The sequence below is a fragment of the Telopea speciosissima genome, chromosome 11, assembly GCF_018873765.1.
Source record: "Telopea speciosissima isolate NSW1024214 ecotype Mountain lineage chromosome 11, Tspe_v1, whole genome shotgun sequence".
Taxonomy (NCBI): Eukaryota; Viridiplantae; Streptophyta; class Magnoliopsida; order Proteales; family Proteaceae; genus Telopea; species Telopea speciosissima.
Genome location: NC_057926.1, coordinates 18,065,775 through 18,091,853, shown reverse-complemented (window position 1 = coordinate 18,091,853; position 26,079 = coordinate 18,065,775). Strand labels below are relative to the sequence as shown.

The 26,079-nt window shown below is 40.7% G+C and overlaps 1 protein-coding gene and 1 long non-coding RNA gene across 2 annotated transcripts in view; one reads left to right on the top strand and one right to left on the bottom strand.

The window, feature by feature from the left end:
• LOC122646384 (protein transport protein SEC23-like) overlaps positions 1–26,079 on the top strand; it is a 128,507-nt gene that overhangs the window by 45,604 nt on the left and 56,824 nt on the right. The window contains exons 9-10 of the mRNA XM_043839934.1: positions 15,508–15,669; positions 15,782–16,045. Coding sequence (XP_043695869.1) covers positions 15,508–15,669; positions 15,782–16,045 — 426 coding nt within the window. The remainder of the gene's footprint in view (positions 1–15,507; positions 15,670–15,781; positions 16,046–26,079) is intronic.
• LOC122646386 lies at positions 11,499–25,350 on the bottom strand. The gene is made up of 3 exons (XR_006330610.1): positions 25,338–25,350; positions 18,978–18,980; positions 11,499–11,705 (listed from the first exon to the last, which is right to left on the bottom strand). It is a non-coding gene; the product is annotated as an uncharacterized LOC122646386 (long non-coding RNA).

Genomic DNA, 26,079 nt, shown 5'->3' with positions numbered 1-26,079 from the left:
ATAAAATAAAAAAATAAAAAAAAATAAAAAAGAAAAAAAAAGAAGAAAGAAAGAAAGAAAAGAACCTGGTGCACATGTTGGTCCAAGACCAGCACCAAGCCAAGCCCAGCCCATAAATCTCGGACTAGGCTGGCCAGGGCATCTTTGGCCCTGCAGTTCTACTGTTGTACATCTAGTGGCCTTGCTAGGAAGCTACTAGAATATCTCTTTAGTTCTCCTAGTTTCTAGTGTTTGACTTTTTGTATTGCAAGGCATGTTTATGAGCATTTTCATATTTCCTAGGCTTATTTATGAGTCCTTTCATGTTTCTAGGTAGAAGTCTAATAGTCCCTAGTTATATCTTTGTTGTGGAATTCCTAACTATCATCTATTGTTTTTGATGTAATTAAGGAGGGTTTTAGCCTCCCTCTCCCTATATAAGATAACTGTGGGAGCCTCTCTTGGCAACCATGAATTGAAAACAAATTACTCTCTTTGAGAACCTTTTCTTGTGAGACTCAAGTGGGATCAAGGTGGGTCATTCGATCGTGACCTCGGTGGGACTCCGACTGTTGGGTAACTAGTGGTACTCTAGGCTGCCACCCATCTATCTTCATTCTACTTACCCCTATTCTCTTCCAGATTCGATCTAGGCTTGCTTACCCTCTCGGGTTTGCATCATCGTATCGTATCATATTGGGGAGACGCAAGATATGCAAAAGGTATGTATGAAATGATCAACAAACGTATGGAAATGGTTAAGATATATGAAAAATAATGTTTTGCAGCATAAAACTGTATAAATAAGTGTTGTAATGTAATGGGCACAAGGGTAATTCTGTCCTAGGGGTATTATTGTCATTTGAATCCATTTTGGAATGTTCCTCATCTAGTTATAAATAAAGAGGCTGTGGACTCATTGTTCATAAGCCACATTCACGGATTTCCACGTGGTATCAGAGTGGGAATCAATCTGAAAATCCTGGAGATAATGTTTTCTCAACTTTTTTTCTCCTTTCTTGCAATCGAACCCTAGCCCCACCACACACTTCCGCCACCCCCCCACCGACAGCCTCTCTTCCACTTCCCCTCCACCTTCCGCCTCCTCCCACAATTTCCACCAGTCCCTCTCTCGCCTTCCCACACCTTCGGCCACCACCACCCCTTCCGCCAGCCCTTTTTACCACCATCCCCCTTCTCCAATTTTTCTGCCTTTCCCTTTATTTTTTGCGGAAGGGTTTCTCCTTTTTTCTTGTTCTCCGATTCCCTTCTCCCCCCTTGGTGGTGAGTTGACTCCTACCAAGGGGCATTTTGGGATCTTGATGACTTAAGACCATTCGGCAGAATTTTTTTTCGATCTTCCCGGTGATTTTTTCTCTATAACCAGCCACAATGCCAGGAGATTCAGACATTTCCACAGCCACCTCTGGCCACAAAGGCACGAATCAGCACGATTTCCTTCCATTCCAGACTAGCTCCATTAAACTGAATTGAAACAATTATTTGTTGTGATCTTGCTCCTGCCTCTCTGCAATCGGTTCCCGTGGTCTTTCTGGGAAGAGAACCGTACAGTGTTTGCCGTCTATGCGTATTTCCTCTGTCTTGCATGTTCCCAAATTTTCTACCAATCTCTTGTCTATTAGTAGTGTTAACAGAACATGATGGGATGTAATGCTTGAGTGAGTAATGATCACCCCAAGCTCTTCTATTTATAATATTGAAAAGAGAGGACAGAATTACAAATAGGCGATGTGGGACTAAAACCCACATAGCCGACTAAACAAAAGACAAATATACCCTTTCGGGTTTGACTACTCAATACTCCCCCTCATGGTGCATAGATATCACACATGCCCAACTTGACCAAATTAGGATGAAACATCTTTCCACTCAATCCTTTAGTGAAGACATCAGCAAGTTGATCACTTGACTTCACAAAAGGTATACAAATCTGTCCACTTTCCAACTTTTCCTTGATGAGGTGTTTGTCAATCTCTACATGTTTGGTACGGTCATGTTGTACTTGATTGTGGGCAATGCTGATTGCTGCTTTGTTGTCACAGTACAACACCATTGGACGATGAACAGAACCACTAAGATCTTGGAGTAAATTTTGGAGCCACATTAACTCACAGATTCCTTGAGCCATAGCACGAAACTCTGCTTCAACACTGGATCTTGCTACTACATTCTGTTTTTTACTATGCCATGTGACAAGATTACCTCCAAAAAACGTGCAATACTCTGAAGTAGATTTCCGATCAAGATTACCACCCTATTCCGCATCTGTGTAAGCTTCAAGGCGAAGATGATCATGCGGGAACAAGAGAATTCCTTTTCCTGGAGCTGACTTCAAGTAGTGGAGAATACGAAGAACAACATCCATATGGTTGGAGTAGGGATCATGCATGAACTGACTAACAAGGCTTACCGTAAATGCAATTTCTGGTCTTGTGTGAGAGAAATAAATCAATTTTCCCACCAACCGTTGATAACGGCCCTCATCAACGGGAGTACCATCTTTCTCTTGTAGACGAGTATTGGCTTCCAAAGGAGTATCACAAGGACGACAACCCAACAAACCAGTCTCTAAAAGCAGGTATAGAACATACTTCCTTTGGGAGAGAAATATGCCTTTGGAAGAACGAGCAACTTCAATCCCAAGGAAGTACCTTAGCTGTCCAAGATCCTTTATTTCAAATTCTCGTCCCAAGAAAAGTTTCAGTTTAGAAATTTCATCAACATCATTACCAGTCACAACTATGTCGTCGACATAGACAATAAGAAGAGTGATCTTATATTCTTATCTCTGCGACGCTTGATGAACAATGTGTGGTCAACGTTGCTATGTTTGTACCCTACAGAGATCATGGCTCTATGGAATCTCCCAAACCAAGCCCGAGGAGATTGCTTCAGCCCATACAATGCGCGCTTCAGTCTGCAAACCTTCCTATGAGTTTTTTTAGAAGAAAAACCTAGACGAATCTCTATATAGACTTCTTCTTCCAGGTCCCCATGAAGAAAGGCATTTTTCACATCTAATTTGTGCAAGTCCCAGCCCAGATTAACAGCATATGACCATAGTACTAAAACTCGTGAAATTTCGGTCGAGATATCGAATATTTTGAGTATCTCGACCTGTCCGAAACGAAACGCAAGTCCGAAATGAAAAAATGCAATATTTCGAATATTTCGATGAAATTTCGACGAAATTTCGGTCATCTCGTTTCGGAAATTTCAGAAATCTCAGTAATTTCGGTCATCTTGTTTCAAAAATTTTGGAAATCTCGGACATTTTTGGCATTTTACACCCACAGAAAAATACCATATTTCGACCGAGATTTCGACGAAATTTCAGTATCTCGGAAATTTCGGTCAGATCGAAACACTGAAACGAAACGAGATTTAGTACCATGCATATGACAATAGGACTCGGACAGTATTCAACTTTGCAACTGGGGCAAAGGTCTCCTGGTAGTCGATCCCATAGGTTTGAGTAAACCCCTTAGCGACAAGTCTGGCCTTGTATCTATTAACTGATCCATCCATTTTCTGCTTGACAACAAATACCCATTTACAGCCAACTGGTTTCTTACCCGAAGGACGAACCACTAGCTCCCATGTCTCATTTTTGGATAAGGCTTTCATTTCCTCCATCATGGCTGCTTTCCATTTTGGATCTGCAATTGCCTCCTGCCACTTCTGTGGAATAGAAATAGAGGATAGAGAAGATGCAAAAGTGCGATATGAAGGAGATAAGGAGTCATATGAAACAACATGAGAGGTGGGATGTTGGGTACAAGACCTAATGCCTTTACGAACAGCAATAAGAAGATCAAGAGAAGGATCCTTACCAAGAGGTGGAGCAATCTCTGGATCAAGTTCTGGCGATTGGGGAAGAGGTACGGTAGTAGTGGTAGTCTCAACATGCTCTTGTTGCTATTTTCGATTTCGGGTATAGACTATATCAACAGGAATCAGACTCACAGGCCTACGCTCCCCTTGAGCAGGAACTAAAGTAGACGTTGGCTCCCCTTGGACAGCAGGCACATCTTCGAACACATCTTCAAGGATAACTGGAACATGCTCCCCCTGAAGAGGTGGTTGAGAATAATAAGCCAATGATTCATGGAAGACAACGTCCATAGTCACCAGAGTACGCCTAGTGGGAGGGTGATAACACTTGTATCCCTTTTGAGTAGCGGAGTAGCCCAAAAAAATACACTGAATGCTACGAGGATCAAGCTTGCCATGAGGAAGATGATTGCGAGTATAACAAACACAGCCAAATATTTTTGGTGGCACCACAAAAGAGGAAGAACCCTGTAGGATGTCAACAGGAGCACGGCCAGCAAGGACTGGAGTAGGCATGCGGTTGATGAGGTAGGCAGCGATGAGAATAGTATCACTCCAATACTGGGTAGGGACTTGCCGTGCAAACATGATGGCCCGAGCAACCTCCAAAAGGTGACGATTCTTCCTTTCAGCCACTCCATTCTGAGCAGGAGTGTCAACACAGCTTGTCTGATGAACTATCCCATTTTTAGCTAGATACGTTTGGAACTGCCCCTCCATGTACTCTCTGCCATTATCACTTCACAGAATTTTCAGAGATGCATTGAATTGAATCTGAACCATACGGTGGAAGAGCTGAAAACAGCGAAAAACTTCACTCTTGTGCTGCATCTTGTACACCCAGGTAGTACAAGTATAACAATCTATAAAGGAAACAAACCATCTAGAACCAGATGTTGAAACACAACGAGAAGGTCGCCAAACATCCGTATGAACTAAAGCAAAAGGTGAAGTACTTTTATTAGTAGAACAATAACTAGAACGAGTCTGTTTGGCCAAAACACAAGCCTCACATAAAAACTCATTCTTTTTACAACCTTTGACAATCTGAGGAAATAAAAAGGCTAAAGTTCGAAGAGGAGGATGCCCGAGTCGACAATGCCTTAGGTAAAGATTAGGTGATGTAGCTGAATGTAACTGATGAACTGGAGATGGAGTCAATGCAAGTGAAGGTTGACCCATGTCGAGTAAGTAGAGACCACCATGTACCTTACCACCATCAATCGTCGTCCCTGTCACCAGATCCTGTATGACACAATGAGAAGAAAAAAAGGTTATTTTGCAGTTTAATTGTTTGGTAGGATTACTAAATGAAAGAAGATTAGTAGAGAATGAAGGAACATGCAAAATAGAATTTAATGTAAGGGAAGGAGAACAGCAAATGAATCCTTTTCCAGAGATAAGGGAAAGGGAACCATTAGCTACTCGAACTATGTTGTTCCCAGAAGAGGAAGAATACTGGTGAAAAATATGAGAGGAACCAGTCATGTGGTCAGTTGCACCGAAGTCTATAATCCAGGGACTGGTAATAGCCGACGCATAATGACGACCGACTGGAATACCTGAGGCAAAGTGAGAACTAGAAGAGGCAGCAAGTGCAGCCGATGGTGTTGATGAAGCCTTGAGCATGCAACAGAAGGCTAGGAGTTCATCTAAAGTAAGACCAGTGAGACCAGTGTCAGAGGATGGAGCCGCAGGGGCAGCAGTAGTTTCTGTGTGATTAGCCTTGAACATGGACTTCCCCATAGCAGCCCATTTAGCCTCAAAATCAGCCGGCTTTACATGTATCTTCCAGCATGTAGCCTTAGTGTGATAAGGCTTGTTACAGTGTTCACATTTAACCGGCTCCTTGGAAGCAGCATTACCACTATCAGTAATGGTATTCGAAGTGGTATTAGAACCAGTTTGCAAGGCAGTTCAATAGGAGTAGTGTGCAACATAGTAGCTCGACGACGCTCCTCATTATTGACCAAAGCAAAAGCCTGCTCTAGTGTAGGGACTGGAGATTTGCCAAGAACTTGGACTCTTATGGGATCAAATTCAGCATTCAGCCCTGCCAGGAAAGTATAGATATGTCTTTTCTCCACGTGTTTATGGTAGGCAGCAATGTCAGCTGCAGTAGAAGGCTGATAATCTGAATAGTGATCTAATTGTTGTCAAAGTCCTTTTAGGGAGGCATAATATTTGGAGACGGACAGTTCCTTTTGAGTGGTTTCATGGACCCTTTTTTGGCTGCACTCCAAATAGAATAGGCTGTATTCAACAATAAGTAGTTGTTGGAGATGTCCGGTTGCATAGAGTACAGCAAATAGGACATCACTATGGCATCATTGGATACCCATCGATTTTGAGGTGAACCATCTTCAACAGATTTCTTTGTACTGCCAGTAATATAGCCAGTAAATCCTCGACCAGCAATGGTCAAATAAGTAGACCTGGACCACATCAAGTAGTTTGTTCCATCCAGTTTGATAGGAGCAGCGAAAGGTAAATATTCAGGCCTTGCCTGTCCATCAGTTTCAGAACCAGAAGTAACAGTAGTAACAGTCGAACTAGGCATGGTAATTAATAAACAAGGAGCCAACAATAATGAATCTGAAACAAAGAACAACAGGCTCTATGCAACCAGCCAAAGAAGTGCCAGAATCAAATCGATAGTTTGGAGAGAAAAAATCTGATTTGTGGAACAAAACTCATTATAAATGGCTGAAAAACAGATCGAGTGCTCCCCTGGTATGGATAGAACTTCCCTAAAAAAATCAGCCAAGGATGACAACCCTAATCCTCAAATCGATTTTTTTCAGGGTTTTAGAAACCCTTGAAAGTTGAGATTGATATAGGGTAGGGGGCTTCAATTGGTGATAAATGCTGTCCCAGGCTGCAAGAATGGGTCTCCAATATGAACAATCAATCTCCAATGATAATTGAGACTTGATCTTCAAGAGGGAGAATTCCCAAAAAAAAATTGCAGAAAAGATGGGCCAGCTGCAACTATCGAACCTTCTTCATACCATAGTGGAGGTACCATGGAGGGCAGCAACTAGATCATCGATCACATCCTATGTGCTGCCCTTCAATAGGGAAAGGAAACCAAAACAGAAAAAGAAGAAGCAGCCGAGAGAAAGTGAGAGAGAGGGGAGATGAGAGGAAACAATAGGGGGTGTTCTGAACTAGATCAGATCTAGCTCTGATACCATGTTAACAGAACACGATGGGATGTAATGCTTGAGTAATTAATGATCACCCCTAGCTCTTCTATTTATAATATTGAAAAGAGAGGACAGAATTACAAATAGGCGATGTGGGACTAAAACCCACAGTTGACTAAACAAAAAACAAATATACCCTTTCGGGTTTGACTACTCAACAAGTAGTCTTACTAAAGATTTGCGCTGTAAAGTCACCTTTTTTCCTTCTCACTGCTTGTTTCAGGACTTGGACACAGGTCGTACGATTGTTAGTGGTAAGGTGGTTGGTGGTCTGTATGTGCTCGACGGCTGTTCGTCTGCAAATTCTGCTTTAGCATCTCCTGGTTCTCCTACTGGCACCTCAGATTCTGCCCTTACTGAGCTTCATACATGGCATAGGCGTCTTGGCCATCCTTCCCTTGGAGTTTTATCTGCTTTATTTCCATCTTTTATTAAGAGATGTAATCCAAATAATATTAGTTATGATGCTTGCATTTTTGCTAAACAAACTAGAGTTGTTTATCTTGTTTTCGATAATAGAAGTTTGGTTCCTTTTACATTGATTCATTCGGATGTGTGGGGCCCTACCCGGTGTGTGTCCACTTCTGGGTTTCGTTGGTTCGTTACTTTTATTAATTGCTTTAACCGGACTACCCGGGTCTACTTGATGAATTAGAAGAGTGATGTCTTTAGTTGTTTCCAGTTATTCTATAAGATGGTGGTTCAAACTCAATTCGATGCCCGTGTGAAGATTGTGCGCACTGACAATGGGAAGGAGTACATGGACAGACGGTTTTGCACTAACTTTGACTCACCGGGGATTATCCACTAGACCTCCTATGTCGACATACCAGCCCAGAATGGTATTGCCGAACGGCAAAACAGACAGCTTTTGGAAGTTGCTCGCTCCCTTACATTCACCATGATGTCCCTGCACGATTTTGGGGGGATGCTGTGCTTGCTGCCTCATATCTCGTCAAGCGGCAGCCATCTCGGGTCTTGGATGCTCGCTGCCTTCTAGAGGTTCTGTTGGGAAGTTCCTCCTTTGTTATCCCTCCGAAGGTGTTTGGGTGTGTTATGTTTGCCCGTAATCATCACCATATTGGGAAGCTTGATCCTCGGGGTCTTCGGTATTTGTTCTTGGGATACTCTGCCACTCAAAAGGGCTACAAATGTTACCATCCTCCCACGGCGATTGTTGATCTCTATGGATGTTGTGTCCGTGAGTCTGAGGCTTATTTTTACCTACTACACCTCTTCAAGGGGAGCCTCGGAGTGAAGAGGTGTCTCCTCTTATTGAACCATTGGAAGTTGAGATTTTTACTGTGGAAGAACCATCGACGGAAATAGAGATTTAAGATGGGATCACCATACAGGAACAGGACCAGCCCCTGAAAGAAGGAGTTGTTGAGCAGCCTATTGTCCAGGGGGAGACTAGAAGAAAATATCGCTATTGTGATGAGATGTTTGCCGGGGGAACTTGTCACAGAAAGTACCCTTTCTTAAATCTAAGCGATCTTTTCGTAGCGTTTGCCCCCAATTGGATCGGGGGATCGAATTGATTATAGAAACATGAGTTTAGTTAGTTGATTTATTAGTGAACAACGACAAATTTTATCTAAACGAGTGAATAGATTGACCTTGAAACAACAACGATTATTTGTTTCTCCAGGAAAATGGATATCTCCAGAAAATATTTTCAGTTCAATCCTTTTTTTTTTTTTCTCTCCACTCGGACCAATCCGCCTACTCGGCTTCTTGTATTTAAAGTGATTCGTGTATCTACTCCAATAATACTATTGTTCCGTACCATTATGGAAGAAGGTCCGGGTAAGATATGCACTTCCTCGGGAATGAAAAAAAATCGATCTACTTTCAAATGGGTAAAAATATTTCTCTTCTCTATCCTACGAATCTTTTTATTTATTGAATTGGTGAAAAAGTGAAGTCCTAAAAAAAAGTAAACTCTATACTCTTCCTGATTATTCTATCTTTATGTTATTCAAAGAAAATAGATCCAATCCCAAATCCATTTTTTATTCTGGTACCCAATCGGATTGGAATATCATTAAAGTAGAAATTGATCATTTTTGTTTTGATCTTCACTCCATAAGACTACCACCACTGAACCATCTTCACCTGTACTTCTGGCTCCAAGTTCTCCTCAATCTCCTTCGAGTTCCTCTCCTGGTAAGCCTGCCTATGATCCTAGTCTTGATTTGCCTATTGCTATTAGGAAGTCTAAAAGGAGTTGCACTCAGCATCCTATTTTTAATTTTGTGTCTTATGACTCTCTTTCCCCTTCCTTCCAAGCCTTTGTTACCTTTCTATTCTCTATTTCTATTCCTAACTCTTGGCAGGAGGCTATTGCCGAACAAAAGTGGAAAGAAGCAATGAATGAGGAGATGAGTGCTCTGGAGAAAAATAAAACTTGGGAGTTGACAACTATTCCTCTTGGAAAGAAACCAGTCGGCTGTAAATGGGTCTTTGCCATCAAACAAAAAATAGATGGGTCTGTTGAAAGATACAAGGCCAGATTAGTTGCAAAGGGTTTACCCAAACCCATGGCATTGATTACTAAGAAACATTCCCCCCTGTTGCGAAGATGAACATAGTCAGAATAATTATCCCCTGTGCTGTGAATCAGGGTTGGCAACTTCAACAACTTGATGTAAAGAATGTCTTCCTCCATGGTGATCTTGAGGAGGAAGTTTACATGGAAATTCCTCCAGGATTTACTACTTCAAAGACTAAAGGAAAGGTATGCCATTTTAAGAAAGCTTTGCATGGGTTGAAGCAGTCTCCAAGAGCCTGGTTTGGAAGATTTCATAAAGCTATGGTGTCAAATGGCTACAAGCAAAGTAATGCTGATCACACATTATTTATTAAGAAATCAGGGCAGCATATCACAATGCTAATTGTCTATGTCGACGACATTGTGATTATGGGAAGTGACATTGAAGAAATAAAGAAGTTGAAGAAGTACTTGGGTACTGAATTTAAAGTGAAGGATCTAGGGAAACTCAAAAATTTCTTGGGAATTGAGGTTGCCCATTCAACTCATGGCATCTCTCTGTCCCAATGAAAATATCCTTGATCTACTCAGAGAAACTGGAATGTAAGGGTGTAAACCTGTAGACACACCTCTGCAGCCTAATACTCATTTGAAGAGTAAGGACAGAGACCCTATTGATAAAGGCAACTACCAGAGACTTGTTGGCCGCTTGATATACTTATCACATACCCGGCCTGATATAGCCTTTGCCATGAGCTTGGTCAGTCAATATATGCATGACCCTCATTCTTTTCATTTGGAAGCTGCCTACAGAATTTTGAGATACTTGAAAAGACTTCTCCTGGAAAGGGAATCTTATACACTCCTCATGGCCATACTCGAGTTGAAGCATACACAGATGCTGACTGGGCTAGTTGCCCTGATGATAGGAGATCTACTTCAGGATACTGCACCTTTGTTGGAGGAAACTTAGTCATTTGGCGAAGCAAGAAGCAGTCTGTTGTTGCCTGATCAAGTGCTGAAGCTGAATTCCGAGCCATGGTACATGGACTTTGTGAGTTACTGTGGTTACAAGGCCTTCTACAGGATTTACACCTTACAATAACTCTACCCCTGCATCTCTACTGTGACAGTAAATCTGCCATTAGCATAGCACACAACCCTGTTCAACATGAACGTACCAAGCATGTGGAGGTTTATAGCCACTTCATTAAAGAGAAGCTGGAGCAAGGGGTTGTGTGTGTTCCATTTGTTCAGTCCAGTGATCAACTGGCTGATGTTCTTACTAAAAGTCTTTGTTCTAAGTCTTTTTCTTCTGTAATTAGCAAGTTGGGCATGGTTGATATATATGCACCAACTTGAGGGGGAGTGTTGTAATGTAATGGGTACAAGGGTAATTTTGTCCTAGGGGTATTATTATCATTTGTATCCATTTTGGAATGTTCCTCATCTAGTTATAAATAAAGAGGCTGTGGATTCATTGTTCACAAGCCACATTCAAGGATTTCCACAATAAGTAATGGCTGGGTATGCTAGCGGTACACCGTAAGCAAGCACCCTACCACCCTGTGTGTCTATCTCTCTCTTCCTCCCTTTTAGGGGTAAGGGAGTAATTTGAAAGGGGCGGATGTATAAAAAGGAGAACAAAGAACGATGAGATAAATGCACTCAATTGAGTATATATAAAGGATGAAGTTTCTTACATGTACCAATACCAATTTTTTTTAGGTCTCGTATCAGAACCGTATCGTACCAGTACCTTAAAGATATGATACATATTGTTAATGTCGGTGGATACAAAAGGATACTTAAAACCTTGCTCGCAGCAAACACATACACACATACAGATACGGCTATCACCCGTCGCACATCACATATCCCATCCTCGAACCATCCTGCAACAAATAATATAACAATGCAAATACACAAGCACAAAATAGAAGGCTGAGATATATGTGGTAAGCTGATTCGCTTTTAGGATGATGTTTGGCTGTGCCACTCTCCTCAAAGATGCATGCCAGAATTTATATCAATTCACAAGGTACTCACGACCTCAAAGTGATATACTACAGTCAATATGAAGGAGAAAAATTCTCTCTCCCTATTCAACTGCCCATCCAAGAGCATTTGGCTTCAGAATACTTGTTTTTCTTTTAATTTTCTATGGACTGCATAAATCTTCCAGCCCATAAAACTGAGGCTACTTTGCAAAATCTCTTTTGTCAGCTCAATCTGTACGGTCAAAATTATTCCAATTATGCCTAAAAATCTCTTCAGGTGATCAAGAGGGCCCCTTTTTCAGTAAATGATATCTCTGTATAATGCACAATATAAGCCTTGCATACCAAGGGCATGGTATGCAAGATTTGACACCTACCGCTATTAGCTGGGATTCAAGAAGGGCATGGTAGACAAGTAGACAACAACCTCTATATCAAATCTAAAGATTGCAATCAGATCATAGTGGTTGTGTATGTTGATGACATCATTTTGGGGGCCACAAAGATGAACTATGCAGAGATTTTGCTGAAAGGTTGCAAAAGGAATTTGAAATGTCTATGTTAGGTGAACTTTCCTATTTACTTGGGTTACAAGTTAATCAGTTGGAAGATGGTGTATTCATTTCACAAATTAAGTATATGAAAGAAATATTGAAGAAGTTCACTGTGGAGGACTGAAAGCCTATTAGCACTTTGATGACAGGGTGCAAATTGAGCAAGGATAATGAAGTTGGATTTTAAGCTTAGGAATACAAGTAGGAGAAGGAGGGAAAGATGAAGAGGAAAGAGGTAGAGAGGAGAGGAAGAAGAAGACAAGAGAGAAGAGAAGGATATTTCGGTTGTGAATCAGTTGTGTTAAAGAGGACTCTCTCTACACCTATGTTACTTCATTAATAGAAATAAGAATATTACATACACCTCCCTAGGGAGGTAAAAGATAAGAAAGGTAAAAAATAGAAAATACACAATAGGGCAACTAGACAATAGGCTAGTTCCCAAACTACCCTTATCACATAACTTCTAACAACTCTAACACTCCCCCTCAAACTGGAGAATAAATGTCATACATTCCCAGCTTGCATAGGAGAGTACCAAACTGAATAGAGGTAAGATCCTTGGTGAAGATATCCACCAGTTGATCACTAGTCTTCACAAAAGGAGTACAAATGCAGCCTGAGTCTATCTTCTCCTTGATAAAGTGTCGATCCACTTCAATCTGGGCAATACTGATGGCTGCCTTGTTATCACAGTAGAGTCTCATAGGGCCTTCAGTGTCAAATCCCAGTTCTTGAACAAGTCTTTTCAACCATATGAGTTCACACACTCCATGAACCATAGCTCTAAATTCTGCCTTTGCACTGGATCTGGCTATGGCATGCTGTTTTTTGCTTCTCCATGTAACCAAATTACCTCCCACAAAGGTACGATAGCCGGAGGTAGATCTCCGGTTTGTAATGGACCCAGCCCAATCGACATCAGTGAAACCTTCCACTCTCAAGTGATTGTGCTGTGCATACAACAGTCCTTTCCCTGGAGAAGACTTCAAATATCTAAGAATGCGATGCACAACATCCAAGTGGCCACTCTTGGGGGCATGCATGAATTGACTCACCACTCCCACTGCATAAGAGATATCTGGGCATGTCATAGAGAGATAGATAAGCTTCCCCCATTAGCCTTTGGTACTTTCTTGCATCAACAAGAGAAGCACCACAATCTTCTCCTAGTTTGTGATTCTGCTCAATAGGAGAATTTGCTGGTTTGCAACCTAGCATCCCTGTCTCTGTCAACAAATCAAGAACAAACTTTCATTGACATATGTTGATTCCTGTCTTTATCCTTGATACTTCAATTCCTAAGAAGTATTTCACGGGACCCAAATCTTTGATTTCAAATTGTTGAGTCAGGTAGATTTTCAGTTTATCTATCTCAGTTATATCATCTCCAGTGACCACAATATCATCAACATAGACAATGAGGGCTGTGATGGTACCATTGCCCCGTTTGGTAAAGAGAGTATTGTCAGCTTGGCTCTAGGAATATCCATTCTTCAAGATAGCCTGTCGGAAGCGCTTAAACCATGCCTTTGGTGACTGTTTGAGGCCATACAGTGCCTTCTTGAGGAAGCACACTTTCCCTTCAGCTGAAGGTATTTTGAAGGTTGGAGGGGTTTGCATGTACATTTCATCTTCCAAGTCGCCATGAAGAAAGGCATTCTTCACATCTAACTGATATAATGGCCAATCTTTATTGACAGCCAATATTAAAAGAACTCTTATAGAGTTGTGTTTAGCCACAGGAACAAATGTCTCCTGATAGTATAGGCTTGACTGTACCCCTTGGCCACCAACCTTGCTTTGTATCTCTCAACAGTACCATTAGATTTATACTGAATTGTGTAGACCCATCTGCATCCAACTAGGACACATCCCCTGGGAAGATCCACCAATTGCCAGGTACCATTCTTCTCAAGTGCCATCATCTCCTCAGTCATAGCTTGTCTCCAGTTTGGGTCAGACATAGCGTCTGTAACATTCTTGGGTATAGAAGCAGTAGAGAGAGTAGCAATAAAGGCAAGACCTGTAGGAGAAAGAGCATCATAGGAAACAAATTGGGCTATAGGATTAGTACAAACTCTTTTCCCTTTTCTAACAGCAATAGGAAGGTCTAAATTAGATGGAGGAGAATGGATCTCACCTGATTGAGGAGAATGAATCTCAGTATGTGGATCCAAACAGGACTCTTGGTAAGTCTTCTTTCCTTTACTCTTCAAGCTTTCTCCTTTTTTGTACTGAATGTGGTAATCTTTGTCATTATCCTTCTCATTACCAGAATCATTTTCAATAACCAATTCTGTTTCAACACCTGATTGATCAAGTTCAACCACATCCACTGTCCTATGTTTACCAATGTCAAGCATAAAAGGAGAGATAGGTAGAGGAGAATGAAGGAAATCAGTAGCCTGTTCACTTCCACAATTCTCCCCCTGAAGAGGATGCTGAGAAGGGGCAAAGAAAGGGACTTATTGCCCATCAAGAATTTAAGTATCAGTATCGTTTATCGTATTGGAGGGTTGATTTTAAGATACTTATTGTATTGTATCGTATCGAAGAGATGCAAGATACACATGGAAATGGTCAAGAAGTGCATGGATGTTCTTATAGTACATATAAAATATAGTTTTAAAGCATAAAACACCTCATTATGCAATTTGTAAATATATATCAGCTTGATGCAGTCATTTTTACCCAATCTAGTGAGGCATAACCAAAAAAGTAGATTTCACCCAAATCTGTTTCGATCCGTGATGTGAGCATTGTAAATCCCCAAAACTTGTTTAAATGGTGAAGATTAGAGTCATTTTTTATGTTAGATGATTTCCTCCAACTCATACCGAAGAGAAAAACAAGTTTCTAAGGACTTTGGTTGCTCTCATTTTCGTATTTCACTCATGGTTTTTGACTTTTTGTTTTGTAGGTTTAAAGGAATCAAGTGTATCTTACCTGTATCGATCCCGTATCGTACTGTACCGTATTGGCCTTATATCGAACTGTATCACCCATATCGGTCGATACAATTTTTTTTAAAAAAAAAACTAGCGTATCAATACCCACCGATACCGATACATATCGGCCGATATGATATGATACGATATTTACTGATGCTTAAATCCTGCTACCTGTCCACAAAATTTGGTCCCCATTTGAGGTACCACATGGCATATATCTGAGCTTCCTAGAAAAACCCTTCTACGCAGCCCTTTTGTGGACCCCATTTGAGCTACCACATGGCATATATTTGAGCCTCCTAGAAAAATTCTTCTAGGCAGGCCACCTGGAAAAACTCCATGCATAAATAATATGTATCATATTTAGTTTGTTGTAGTCCTATACTTTTATTACAATCATTAACTACTGTGATGATGATCTTGTTTGCTCGCTAATAACTAAAAGATGTGATTACCGAGCAGGCTGAGTTTGATCCTATCAGATGGCTGGATAGATCATTGATACGTCTGTGTTCTAGATTTGGTGATTACCAGAAAGATAGTCCATCTTCTTTCAGCTTATCACCCCGGTTTTCAATATTTCCACAATTTATGTTTCATTTGCGGCGTTCTCAGTTTGTTCAGGTATATAACAAAGTTATTCTGTTTGCCTTTCCTAATTGAGCTTGTCTCGTAATTGGTATCCTGCTTATCTTAAAGCTTACAAATATTAATTTGGTTGTTCCATTTGCTACAGGTCTTTAATAATAGCCCGGATGAAACTGCTTATTTCAGAATGATCCTAAACAGGGAAAATGTGGCGAATTCGGTTGTTATGATTCAGCCATCATTATTGTCCTACTCCTTCCATTCAGGTCCAGAACCAGTGCTCCTTGATGTGGCTGCAGTTGCCGCTGACAGGATCCTACTTTTGGATGCTTATTTTACTGTTGTTGTATTTCATGGGATGACTATTGCTCAATGGCGAAATGCTGGATACCATACTCAGAAAGAACATGAGGTAATTATGTATTCGACATGCAAGGTGGACTTTAGTACTAAATTACTAATTTAGCCATTGAATTTTTTGGATAAGGTCAAGATGCAGGGATCCCAACTTGACTTGGTCTGAATATGTCACACCCCGGCCCGGTTCATAAGGGCCAAGTGTGACTGGATGTCTCTGACATCCAACCAATCCCCAAGGATCGCTAGCGCAATACCCTATTTACAACAATTATCACAATACAGAATTTAAATGCAGCAGAAGCAATTTAAATAATAGAAATAATGGCAATAATAGAGAGAACTAGTGATAAAGCAGTTATATATATATATATAAGTGAAGCTTGAGTTACACTGATGGATTCACACAGTAACCCAAAACAAAAGATACAAAATCTGTATAAAGATAGGTATACAAAAGTGTTTTATAAACAAAAGAGTGGGGAGCTAGCCTGGTCTGTCAGGCACTTCAGGAGAATGCACAATCATTACACGAGCACAAGACATCCTGCTCCACAAACAGCGGAGTATCAACTCCATGAGCGGTAGGAGGGTCCTGAGCGGATGAAGCTCCCGCGGAAACAGCCGCAGCAGAAGTAGTAGTATCATCTAAAAAATAAGGATATCCACGAGGGTGAGCTCCACTGAGCCCAGCAAGGGAAACACACAAGCATATGCAAATAGTCCATGATGAATGACCCAAGTTAAGCATGCTCCTAACATGGAAACTAGGTCTCATGGGGTATAAGTACTACTGTAATAGAATGATAACCTCGGTCCCAGAAACACATACCAAACGTCAGTCACCCTAGCGATACCATTCTACTACGGTGGAGACCCGGCAGCTCAGGCATTACACATCTGACGCTAATGAACCCCCAATGACTAACCCTACTGTTTGTTCCCATTCTTGTAATGTTCTTCAGATATGGGACTGTGAATGGCATTCCGGAATCATCCCTTCGGACCTACCACGAGTTATCCAACACTTCTCCCCTGTTGGTAAGGGCCGTAGTACTGGGTTCATGCCAATCCTAACCATATGCATCTCTAATATGATGGTAATATGCATTCATAAGAGTAATACAGTAACTGTCCAGTAACATCATCATAAACCAAGTAATTCCAAGAACAAGTAGTATATGCAATGCATATGAGGATGCATCCTAATTCATGCACATCTAATGGAAATAAGTTTAAAGCTAAGAAACTATATGAATAGAGTATAAAAATGATGCATGGTATGACAGTCATAACAAAATAGAAATTAATAGCATAAACATTTCAAAATTAAACTCAAATTCCCTTACCTGAGATAGTAAACAAGTCTAGCCAGATAGAATCCCAAAAACCCAAGTAAATCATAGATTAGTTAGGGTAGAAGTCTAGGTCAAACCCCTAGGAAAACAGTCCAACAAACACAGCAGAGGGGCAGCCGGATGCAGGCTGCCAAAGGGGCCGAACGTCCGCCATGGCCCTGCAAAATGACTGCCAAGTCAGAATTGGGGTTTTTACTCCAATGGCCTGGATCCTTACATGCACAGACTCAATTTGATAAAAGAGTGTACAGATAAAGTGGGTTCAGTGTATTGGGTTAATTGAACCCAAATAACTGCTCCAATTTAGGGATTTACCAATTCCTATGCTAGGGTTCTATAGACTTATAACCCAATAGAAAATTGGAGGAAGAGAGGATTAGGTCAAATACAGCAATCAGATTCAAGGACCTACCTGAAATTGGAGATGTAGATGGTGATGGCAGTCTCTCTTCTGAATTCCAAGTTCAACCTCCAAGTCTAAGCCCTTCTTCTCCTTCTTCTTCTTTCTCTATTCTTCCTCTTCTTTCTCTCCTTCTCTAGCTGATTCGGTTTTGGTCTCTTTTAGATGTAGGAAATGAAATTAGGAACTAAGTATTCCTTATATAGTTAGTTCAATTAAGGGCTGTTTGTTTAGTCCTAATTAGATTTAGTTTTGAAAAATCATTTCCCTAATCTGATTTTATAGAATTAAATGTATTATTACCTATATCTAAGTCATCTATTAAATGTCATATGACATAATTAGGAGGGTCAGCTAGGGTAGGTTATGGGGATTTGAATTCCACACTGGGATGTGGGTCCCACAAAGGTAAATTACCATTCTGCCCCAAATACACAGTTTAAACAAATAAGTTATATATAAACATATAGGAATGGAATAATACTTACAATTCAGTCTATGAAATGGAGAGTTTTTGCATGTGTGCATCCAAACATGTCTGACACATGTAGCTCAAATGCAGGCAGCCTGCAAAATCCTCAGAGTCGAGAATGGCTTGCTGTGATGACTCCCTGGAATCCTCCATAGGTAAGTCTGAGAGTTGATCTGCACCCTCCACAGATGCAGCCCACAGCATCGATGCAATCATCGATACAGAACTCGAACCTGAATCACACAAGTTCCAAAGTTCAAATTTATAGTGGATTTCAGATTTCCCCTCCTTATAAGAATTTCGTCCTCGAAATTGACGTACTTGGTGGGTAGAAAAGATAGGGGTATCTTTCTTTCGTCAAATCTTCCCTTTCCTAAGATGCTTCAGCTGAGGAGTGGTTACCCCATCTTACTTTAACAAAAGAGATGGTACGATTGCTCAAGTTGTGCTCCTTTTTATCAAGTATCTCCTCAGGTACCTCCTCATAATTTAGGTCAGCAATGAGTTCAGCTGGTTGCTGAGGTAGTAGATGTGTCGAATCATGGATATACTGTCTCAACATAGAGACGTGAAATACATCATGTACACCAGCAAGTGATGGGGGCAGTGCAAGTTGATAGGCCACTGCACCAACTCTGGCTAGAATCTCAAATGGGCCAATGTATCTTGGATTCAACTTTCCTCTTTTACGAAACCTCACAACACCCTTAGTTGGGAATACTTTCAGGAAAGCCTTTTCTCCAACCTTAAACTGAACATGCTGTCTTCTCTTATCAGCATAACTCTTCTGTCGGGACTGGGCAGCCTTGATCTTTTCCTTTATAAGGTCTACCTTCTCACAGGTGGTCTAAATCATAGTTATCAAGGCGGCAAGGCGACCACGGCGTTTGAGGGCCTTCCTAAGCGCCTTGGCGATAGGGCGCCCACAAGGCGTCGCCTTGGCGAACAAGGCGTTCTAGTATTCTTTTTTTTATATAACCATTTTATTTGGCACAAATAGCATATTAAAAATTATATAATTCTACTTTGCTAAATAAATATTAATGAGTCAAGCCAATGCAAGATATTCATCAAAAAAACAAATTAACAAACTAAGTTCATCATATTATAATAGAAATATAGCATATAAATATGGAACAACATTATAAATTATTAAATATAAAGAATAAAGGGTTGCTAAATTATTATACTTACCTCTATGATGCCAAAATGAGTGCCTAGGCAGTAGGCCCTAAGGTAGGAACAACAGCATTAGAATTGCCGGTGGGGGTGGAGAAGCCATACTATCATATCATGATTTCGACAAAATAACAAAATGACGTCTATGGTATGTATTCACAGGTCCACATTGTCTCAGGATGAGGATATATCATTCAATTTATTATAGGCAAAAGAAATGAGGATGGAAAAATAAAAAAGTAAAGAAAGAAAAGAACATAGTGCGTCACGGGGAAGGAGAAGGAAGAAAAAAAATTGTAAAGAAGGAGGAGGAGGATGAGAAGAAAGAGAAAAAAAATCGATTATCAGTAGGCCTAGGCAGTAGGCCCTAAGGTAGGAATCGCCGGTGGGGGGTGGGGGGTGGAGGCTGGAGGAGCAACAGCACGCAGCATAAGAAAAAAAAACCGAAAAATCGAGGGGACAATGGGACATGGAGGTGCAGTAGCAGAATAAAAAAAATAGAAGAGAAGAAGAAGAAGAGTAGAAGGTTACTTACCTTGCTGGAGACCTGGTAGCCGGAGGAAGCTTCGTCAGAATCAAAGCGGCTGGCAGGAGAAGACCAATGCCGGAATCGATGGAGACTTGGACTCTTGGAGACTTGGAGTTGTTCCTTCACCGCAGGTTTTTTCTCCCAAACCCAAATAACAAAGATGAAAAGTCGAGGGTTTCAGTTTTGGATTTTAGTTGAAAAAGAAGAAGAAAAAGTCTTTTATACCCTTGATAACATGTATCTCAGTGTAGATAATACATACACCAGCCAATGAAAAGTTAATAAATAGAATAAAACAATAAAAATAAATAAATGTGGTTTTTGTAGTATTGATCCAATGTATCTCAGTATAGATACTCCATATATACTTTCCAATAATAAGTTGGGAAATAGAATAAAAAAGTAAATATATAAAATAAATTTAACAACAAAAAGCGACCGCCTTGGTCACAAGGCTTCCTAAGGCGTCGCCTTGGTCGCCTAGGAGACGCCTTGGTGACCAAGGCGGTCGCCTTTCTTACATACCATAAGGCGCCCCACCGCTTTGCTCCCATATTTCCGCCTGGACGCCTAGGCGACGCCTTGATAACTATGGTCTAAATTAGTTCTGGGCCTAATATACGCCGCTCACCAATTTCATCCCAATATAATGGAGTGCGACAAGTCTTTCTATACAGTGCCATGAAAGGAGTCATGTCAATAGATGCATGGTAGCTGTTATTGTGGGCAAATTCAATTAAAGACAAATGTTCATCCCAGTTGCCACTCATTTCTAACACACATGCCCTGAGCATGTCCTCCAAGGTTTGAATTGTTCTTTCTGACTGTCCATCAGTCTCAGGATGATGTGCTGAACTATGATTCAACTCTGTGCCCATTGCTCTTTGTAGAGTCCTCCAGAATCTAGATGTAAATCTGGAGTCCCTGTCAGACACTATACTTGCTGGTACTCCATGTAATCTGACAATGTTATCAATATACAGTTTTGCCAGTTGATCCATGGAATAGGTAATCTTCATCGGAATGAAGTGGGCTGTTTTGGTCAATCTATCCACAACTACCTAGATGGTATCCATACCCTTCCTAGTGCGAGGAAGACCTGTGACAAAATCCATGGTGATGTTGTCCCACTTCCACTCTGGTATAGCTAATGGTTGCAGAAGCCCCTGTGGTCGGTATCTGACATCCTTAACTTGCTGACAAGTCGAACATCTAGATACATAGGCTGCCACATCATTCTTCATTCCATACCACCACAAGTATTGTTTCAGGTCTGTACATCTTTGTACCACCTGGATGCCTAGAGAAAGGAGATTGGTGTGCCTCTTGTAAAACCAGGTTCCTTAAACGACCAACTACAGACACACACAATCTGTCTCCGAACATAAGAACTCCTTCAGTTGTCAGTGAGAAGTCTGAATCCTTCTGTGTCCCTGCACGAATGTTACTCATTACATCCTGGAACTCTTCATCAGTAGACTGGGCTGCTATGATTTGTGCTCGCAGTGATGGCTGTACCATCAACACTGAAAATAATTCATCAATCTCTCCGAATACAATTTCCATGTTCAACTCATGTATGTCCTTCATAACTTCATCTTCAATCATAATTCTGCCTGTTGCCCAATCTGATGACTTCCTACTGAGTGCATCTGCCACTACATTGGCTTTACCTGGGTGATGTTGGATTTCAAAGTCATAGTCATTGATAAGTTCAAGCCATCTCCTCTGTCTCATATTCAACTCCTTCTGAATAAAGAAGTATTTTAGGCTTTTATGATCTATGAATATCTCAATCTTCTCACCATACAGATAATGCCTCCACATTTTTAAGACAAACACCACTGCAGCCAATTCCAGGTCATATAGAGAACTTTGCCTTGTTGCATCAATACACAACCTAGCCTTGTTTTAGAGGTATCAGTATACACAACCATTCCCTCAGTTCCATCAGGAACAATAAGAACTGGGGCTATTACCAGTCTTAGCTTCAACTCCTGAAAGCTCTTCTCACAGTCTTCAGACCATTCGAACTTGGCACCTTTCTTTATAAGCTGAGTCATGGGCATAGCTATCTTCGAGAAGTTCTCAATGAACCTTCTATAGTAATCAGCTAATCCCAGGAAGCTTCTAATCTTTGTCACTGTCTTGGGACTCTCCCAGTTCACCACTGCTTCCACCTTCCCTGGATCTACTTCAATCCCTTTGGCAAAAACCATCTGGCCTAAGAATCCCACCTGAGGTAACCAAAATTCGCACTTGCTGAATTTTGCATATAGTTGCTTCTCTCTCAGCCTTTGCAAAACAAACCTCAAATGCTGGGCATGCTCCTCTTCACTCTTGGAATACCTTCACTCTTGGAGTAAACCAAGATGTCATCAATAAACACTATAACAAACTTATCCAAGACATCATGGAACACTCTGTTTATCAAGTCCATAAAGGCTGCCGGAACATTTGTAAGACCAAAAGACAGTACCAAGAACACATAATGTCCATATCGAGTCCGGAAGGCTGTCTTACTAGTATCAGCTTTCTTAACTCGAACCTGATGGTACTTGGATCTGAGATCTATCTTCGAAAAGGCTTGGGCACCCTGGAGTTGATAAAAAAGATCATCAATCCTTGGTAGTAGATACCGATTCTTTATTGTCAACTTTTTCAGTTCTCTATAGTCTATGCACATTCGCATGGAGCCATCTTTCTTCTTTACAAACAGAACTGGGGCACCCCAAGGTGACACACTTGGTCTTATAAACCCCTTCTTCAACAGGTCTTGCAACTGAGCTTGTAATTCCTTTAGTTCAGTTGGTGCTGTTCTATAAGGTGCCTTAGATACTGGTGTCGCTCCAGGAAGTAAATCAATTACAAATTCATTTTCCCTTGCTGGAGGTGGACTAGTCAAGTCATCAGGGAAAACATCATGAAACTCCCTTACTATAGGAATTTCCGACATAGGCCTAACCTGTGTCCTAGTATCCATTACGGACACAAGGTATCTATGGCATCCCTTGTTAAGTAACTTCTTCATCTTGAGGGCTGAAATTACCATCTTCTTGGGTCTTCTCTTCTTGTCACCCACAAAGATGAATCCCTTTTCACCTCTTGGCTGGTAGACAATCTTCCTTTCTGCACACAGTACATTTGCCTTGTATGCCGCCAACCAATCCATTCCTAATATGACATCGAAGTCGGTCATATCAAGCTGAATCAAGTGGGCATTCATTTCTTGGCCGACAATCTTTACTGCACATGGCTCATACGCTGTATTTAAATCTATCCTTGACCCAGTGGGTGTACTAACAGCTAGACCCTCTGTCAAACACTTAGGTGATACACCTGTCCTCTTTGCAAATGATGGAGACGCAAAAGAATGTGTAGCTCCAATATCAAATAAAGTATATGCTGGTGCAGAACAGATGAGAATGGTACCTCAGTGGTACGCCTCTGATAAGTGTTAGGAGGCCATGGATCCATAATGATCAGCTGAGAAAGAAAGAAAGATAAACATCAAACTATCAGCATATGCATCAGTTTGATATAAGAGAGTGCACGGGAATGATAAAGCAGTAAGAACAGTAAACCATGATTCATCATACTTAACAGAGTTCAAGGAAGCCCTTGAAGCTTATCCGCCCATCTGTGTAGGATGGATTCGATGCGTGTGGTGTGAGCTTGAAGGTATTCCACCCTTCGATCGATGATATAGAAGTCCTTGGTCATCAAGGACTTAATGTCGTTCCAAAGGATCGACTGGAGATACAACCGGTCATTGACGAGTAGCTCAAGTGCTCGATTCATCTCGTCGATGTTTTCGGGGTTGTAAGCATATTCCTCGATTGGCCTTAACACATAACTCATCTCGAGTCGTAGTTACGTGTTAAGCCAACGGTTCGGATACCTAAAAAAAATAATGCAATATTTTTATAATTTACAACACATATATATAATGCAATAAATACACAAATAACTCTTACATGATATTATACAATAAATATATAAAGTGCCTACATAATACATGGCACATAATATATATAAGATGAGATAAGATTCATTATAAATACATGTATATTTCATATACATATATATTTTATACATATTAGTACACACTTACGTATATTTTCCCAAATAATGTATATATTTATATACATACAAGTATATTATATACTAATATCTACATATTACAATTACATTATATGTACAATTTTGATATAGGCTTATAGCCCTTATGTATCCCTACTTTTAAAACTTATTAATATACCTATTGTACTTAAATAATATATATAATAATTATAATATATATTTATAATTTACTTAAATTTTTTTTTTTTGTAATTTTATTGGGCCTACCGGATGCAAACTCAAAAAGTCCCAGATTCACAGAGGGACAGGGCCGGATCATCCGCCCCATGAAACAGTAGCTTTATTAAGTTTCTAGGCCAGCCGGATGCACAAGCCGGATTTAGAGCCGAGCCGAGCCGAGCCGGTCGACCGGCTGGCGGTACTAGGCCATATAAAAAGACTTTGGGTCCCACTCAAAAGGGGTCCGAACAGATTTCCTTCTCTTCTCACTTCACTCTAAGGGTTTCCTAAGGCTTTTCTAGGGTTCTAACAGTCAATCTTCAGCTTTGATTCTTGGATTTATTCCTCAAATCACAAGTGCGTGCTCTAATCATGAAATTTCTTGTCTTTTTTCATGTCTTAGCCAAACTAGGTCTTCTTCCACCATTTTTCCTAAGTTTCTAATGCCTTTTTTTTTACTACTTTGTCTTCCTTTTTGCTATGTCATGTTAATGTCTTACTTTTCTCAACTTATTCTTCATTTTTCTCCTTCTTTAATTGTTCCAGATCATGATATTTCTTAATGTTTTGTTCTTTTTCCAATTCTAGGGCTTTTGCCCTTCTTTTCTTAAGTTTTTTAAAACATTATTACTGTTTTACTTTTCTTTTACTAATTTTAACAATGTTTAACATAGTTGTGTATTCTCCCTATTTTTCTATTTTCCTTTTACTTGTTTCAGACCTGCTCATGTTGTAGCAATTCAGTCCCTAATACTCATATGCTATCTAAGCCTCATTTCACCTAGAACCACAGTTAGGGTTCCTCTTAGTTTAGTACTATCACTTTATCTATCTTGTTCTAATATTACTCTATACTTACTATAATTACTTAACGATATACCTGTAGAATATAGTAGGCTAAATGCTTTAATAAAATTGGCTAGCTTGCTGTCCTATATGTTACTGAGTAATATTTGTTTGCCAAATTTTGCAGCATTAAAAAAAATGGCTGCAGCTTAAGGCCGAGAAGGGAGAGGAAGAGGTAGGGGAGGAAGGGGAAGGGGTAGGGCTATTGCTCCACCACAGTTCAATCCTAGATACTTCCGGAGCGTAGAAGAAGAAGAGTACTATGGTGAATGGTTTATGGAGGGAAAGGTAGAAGAAGAAAGGAATGTTGTACTAGCTGACATTGTTGCATTCAAGGTCCGGGAAAGATTTGAGAGGCTAGGATGGCTCTCAATGCTACAGCCAGAAAGACACTGTTATCCTAGGTTGGTTCGACTGTTTTTGAGCAACCTATCCTATGGCTTCGAGGGTGAAGAGTTTGTCATTCGTTCCTATGTGAAGGAAACGCCCATCACCTTTACCACAGCTGACCTGGCACAGATGCTAGAGATTTCTAATGAGGGAGAGTGGAGGTACTGTACTCCAGCTGTAGATGCATCAGAGTTCCTGGCTGATGAGGAGCAAGAATGGTTGTATTCAGTTCTGACCAATGGCAAGTTTTATGAGAGGCCAAAATCTGAACTGGATTTGCTTCCATCAGCTCGTGTGCTCTCTAGGATCTGTGGTCATAACGTAGTACAGAAGAGTGGCCACCGGACTGAGTTGTCCACAATGCAAATCCTAGCCACATATTGTCTCTATACAGGTTACCAGATCTGCCTGCCCTATGCGATTATGCGCACTATGGCACATCTACATGATAATCCTGGGCGGGGTAACCTCTTGCTTAGAAGGCTTCTGACCAAGATCTTTCCCAGGTTTGGAGTAAACCTAAGGAATGAGGAGGTTTCTACAGAGAAAAGAATGAGCATCAATCGTGTCTCTTTGGTAAAGATGAGCATAGTACTCCCTCCATTCTCTCTAG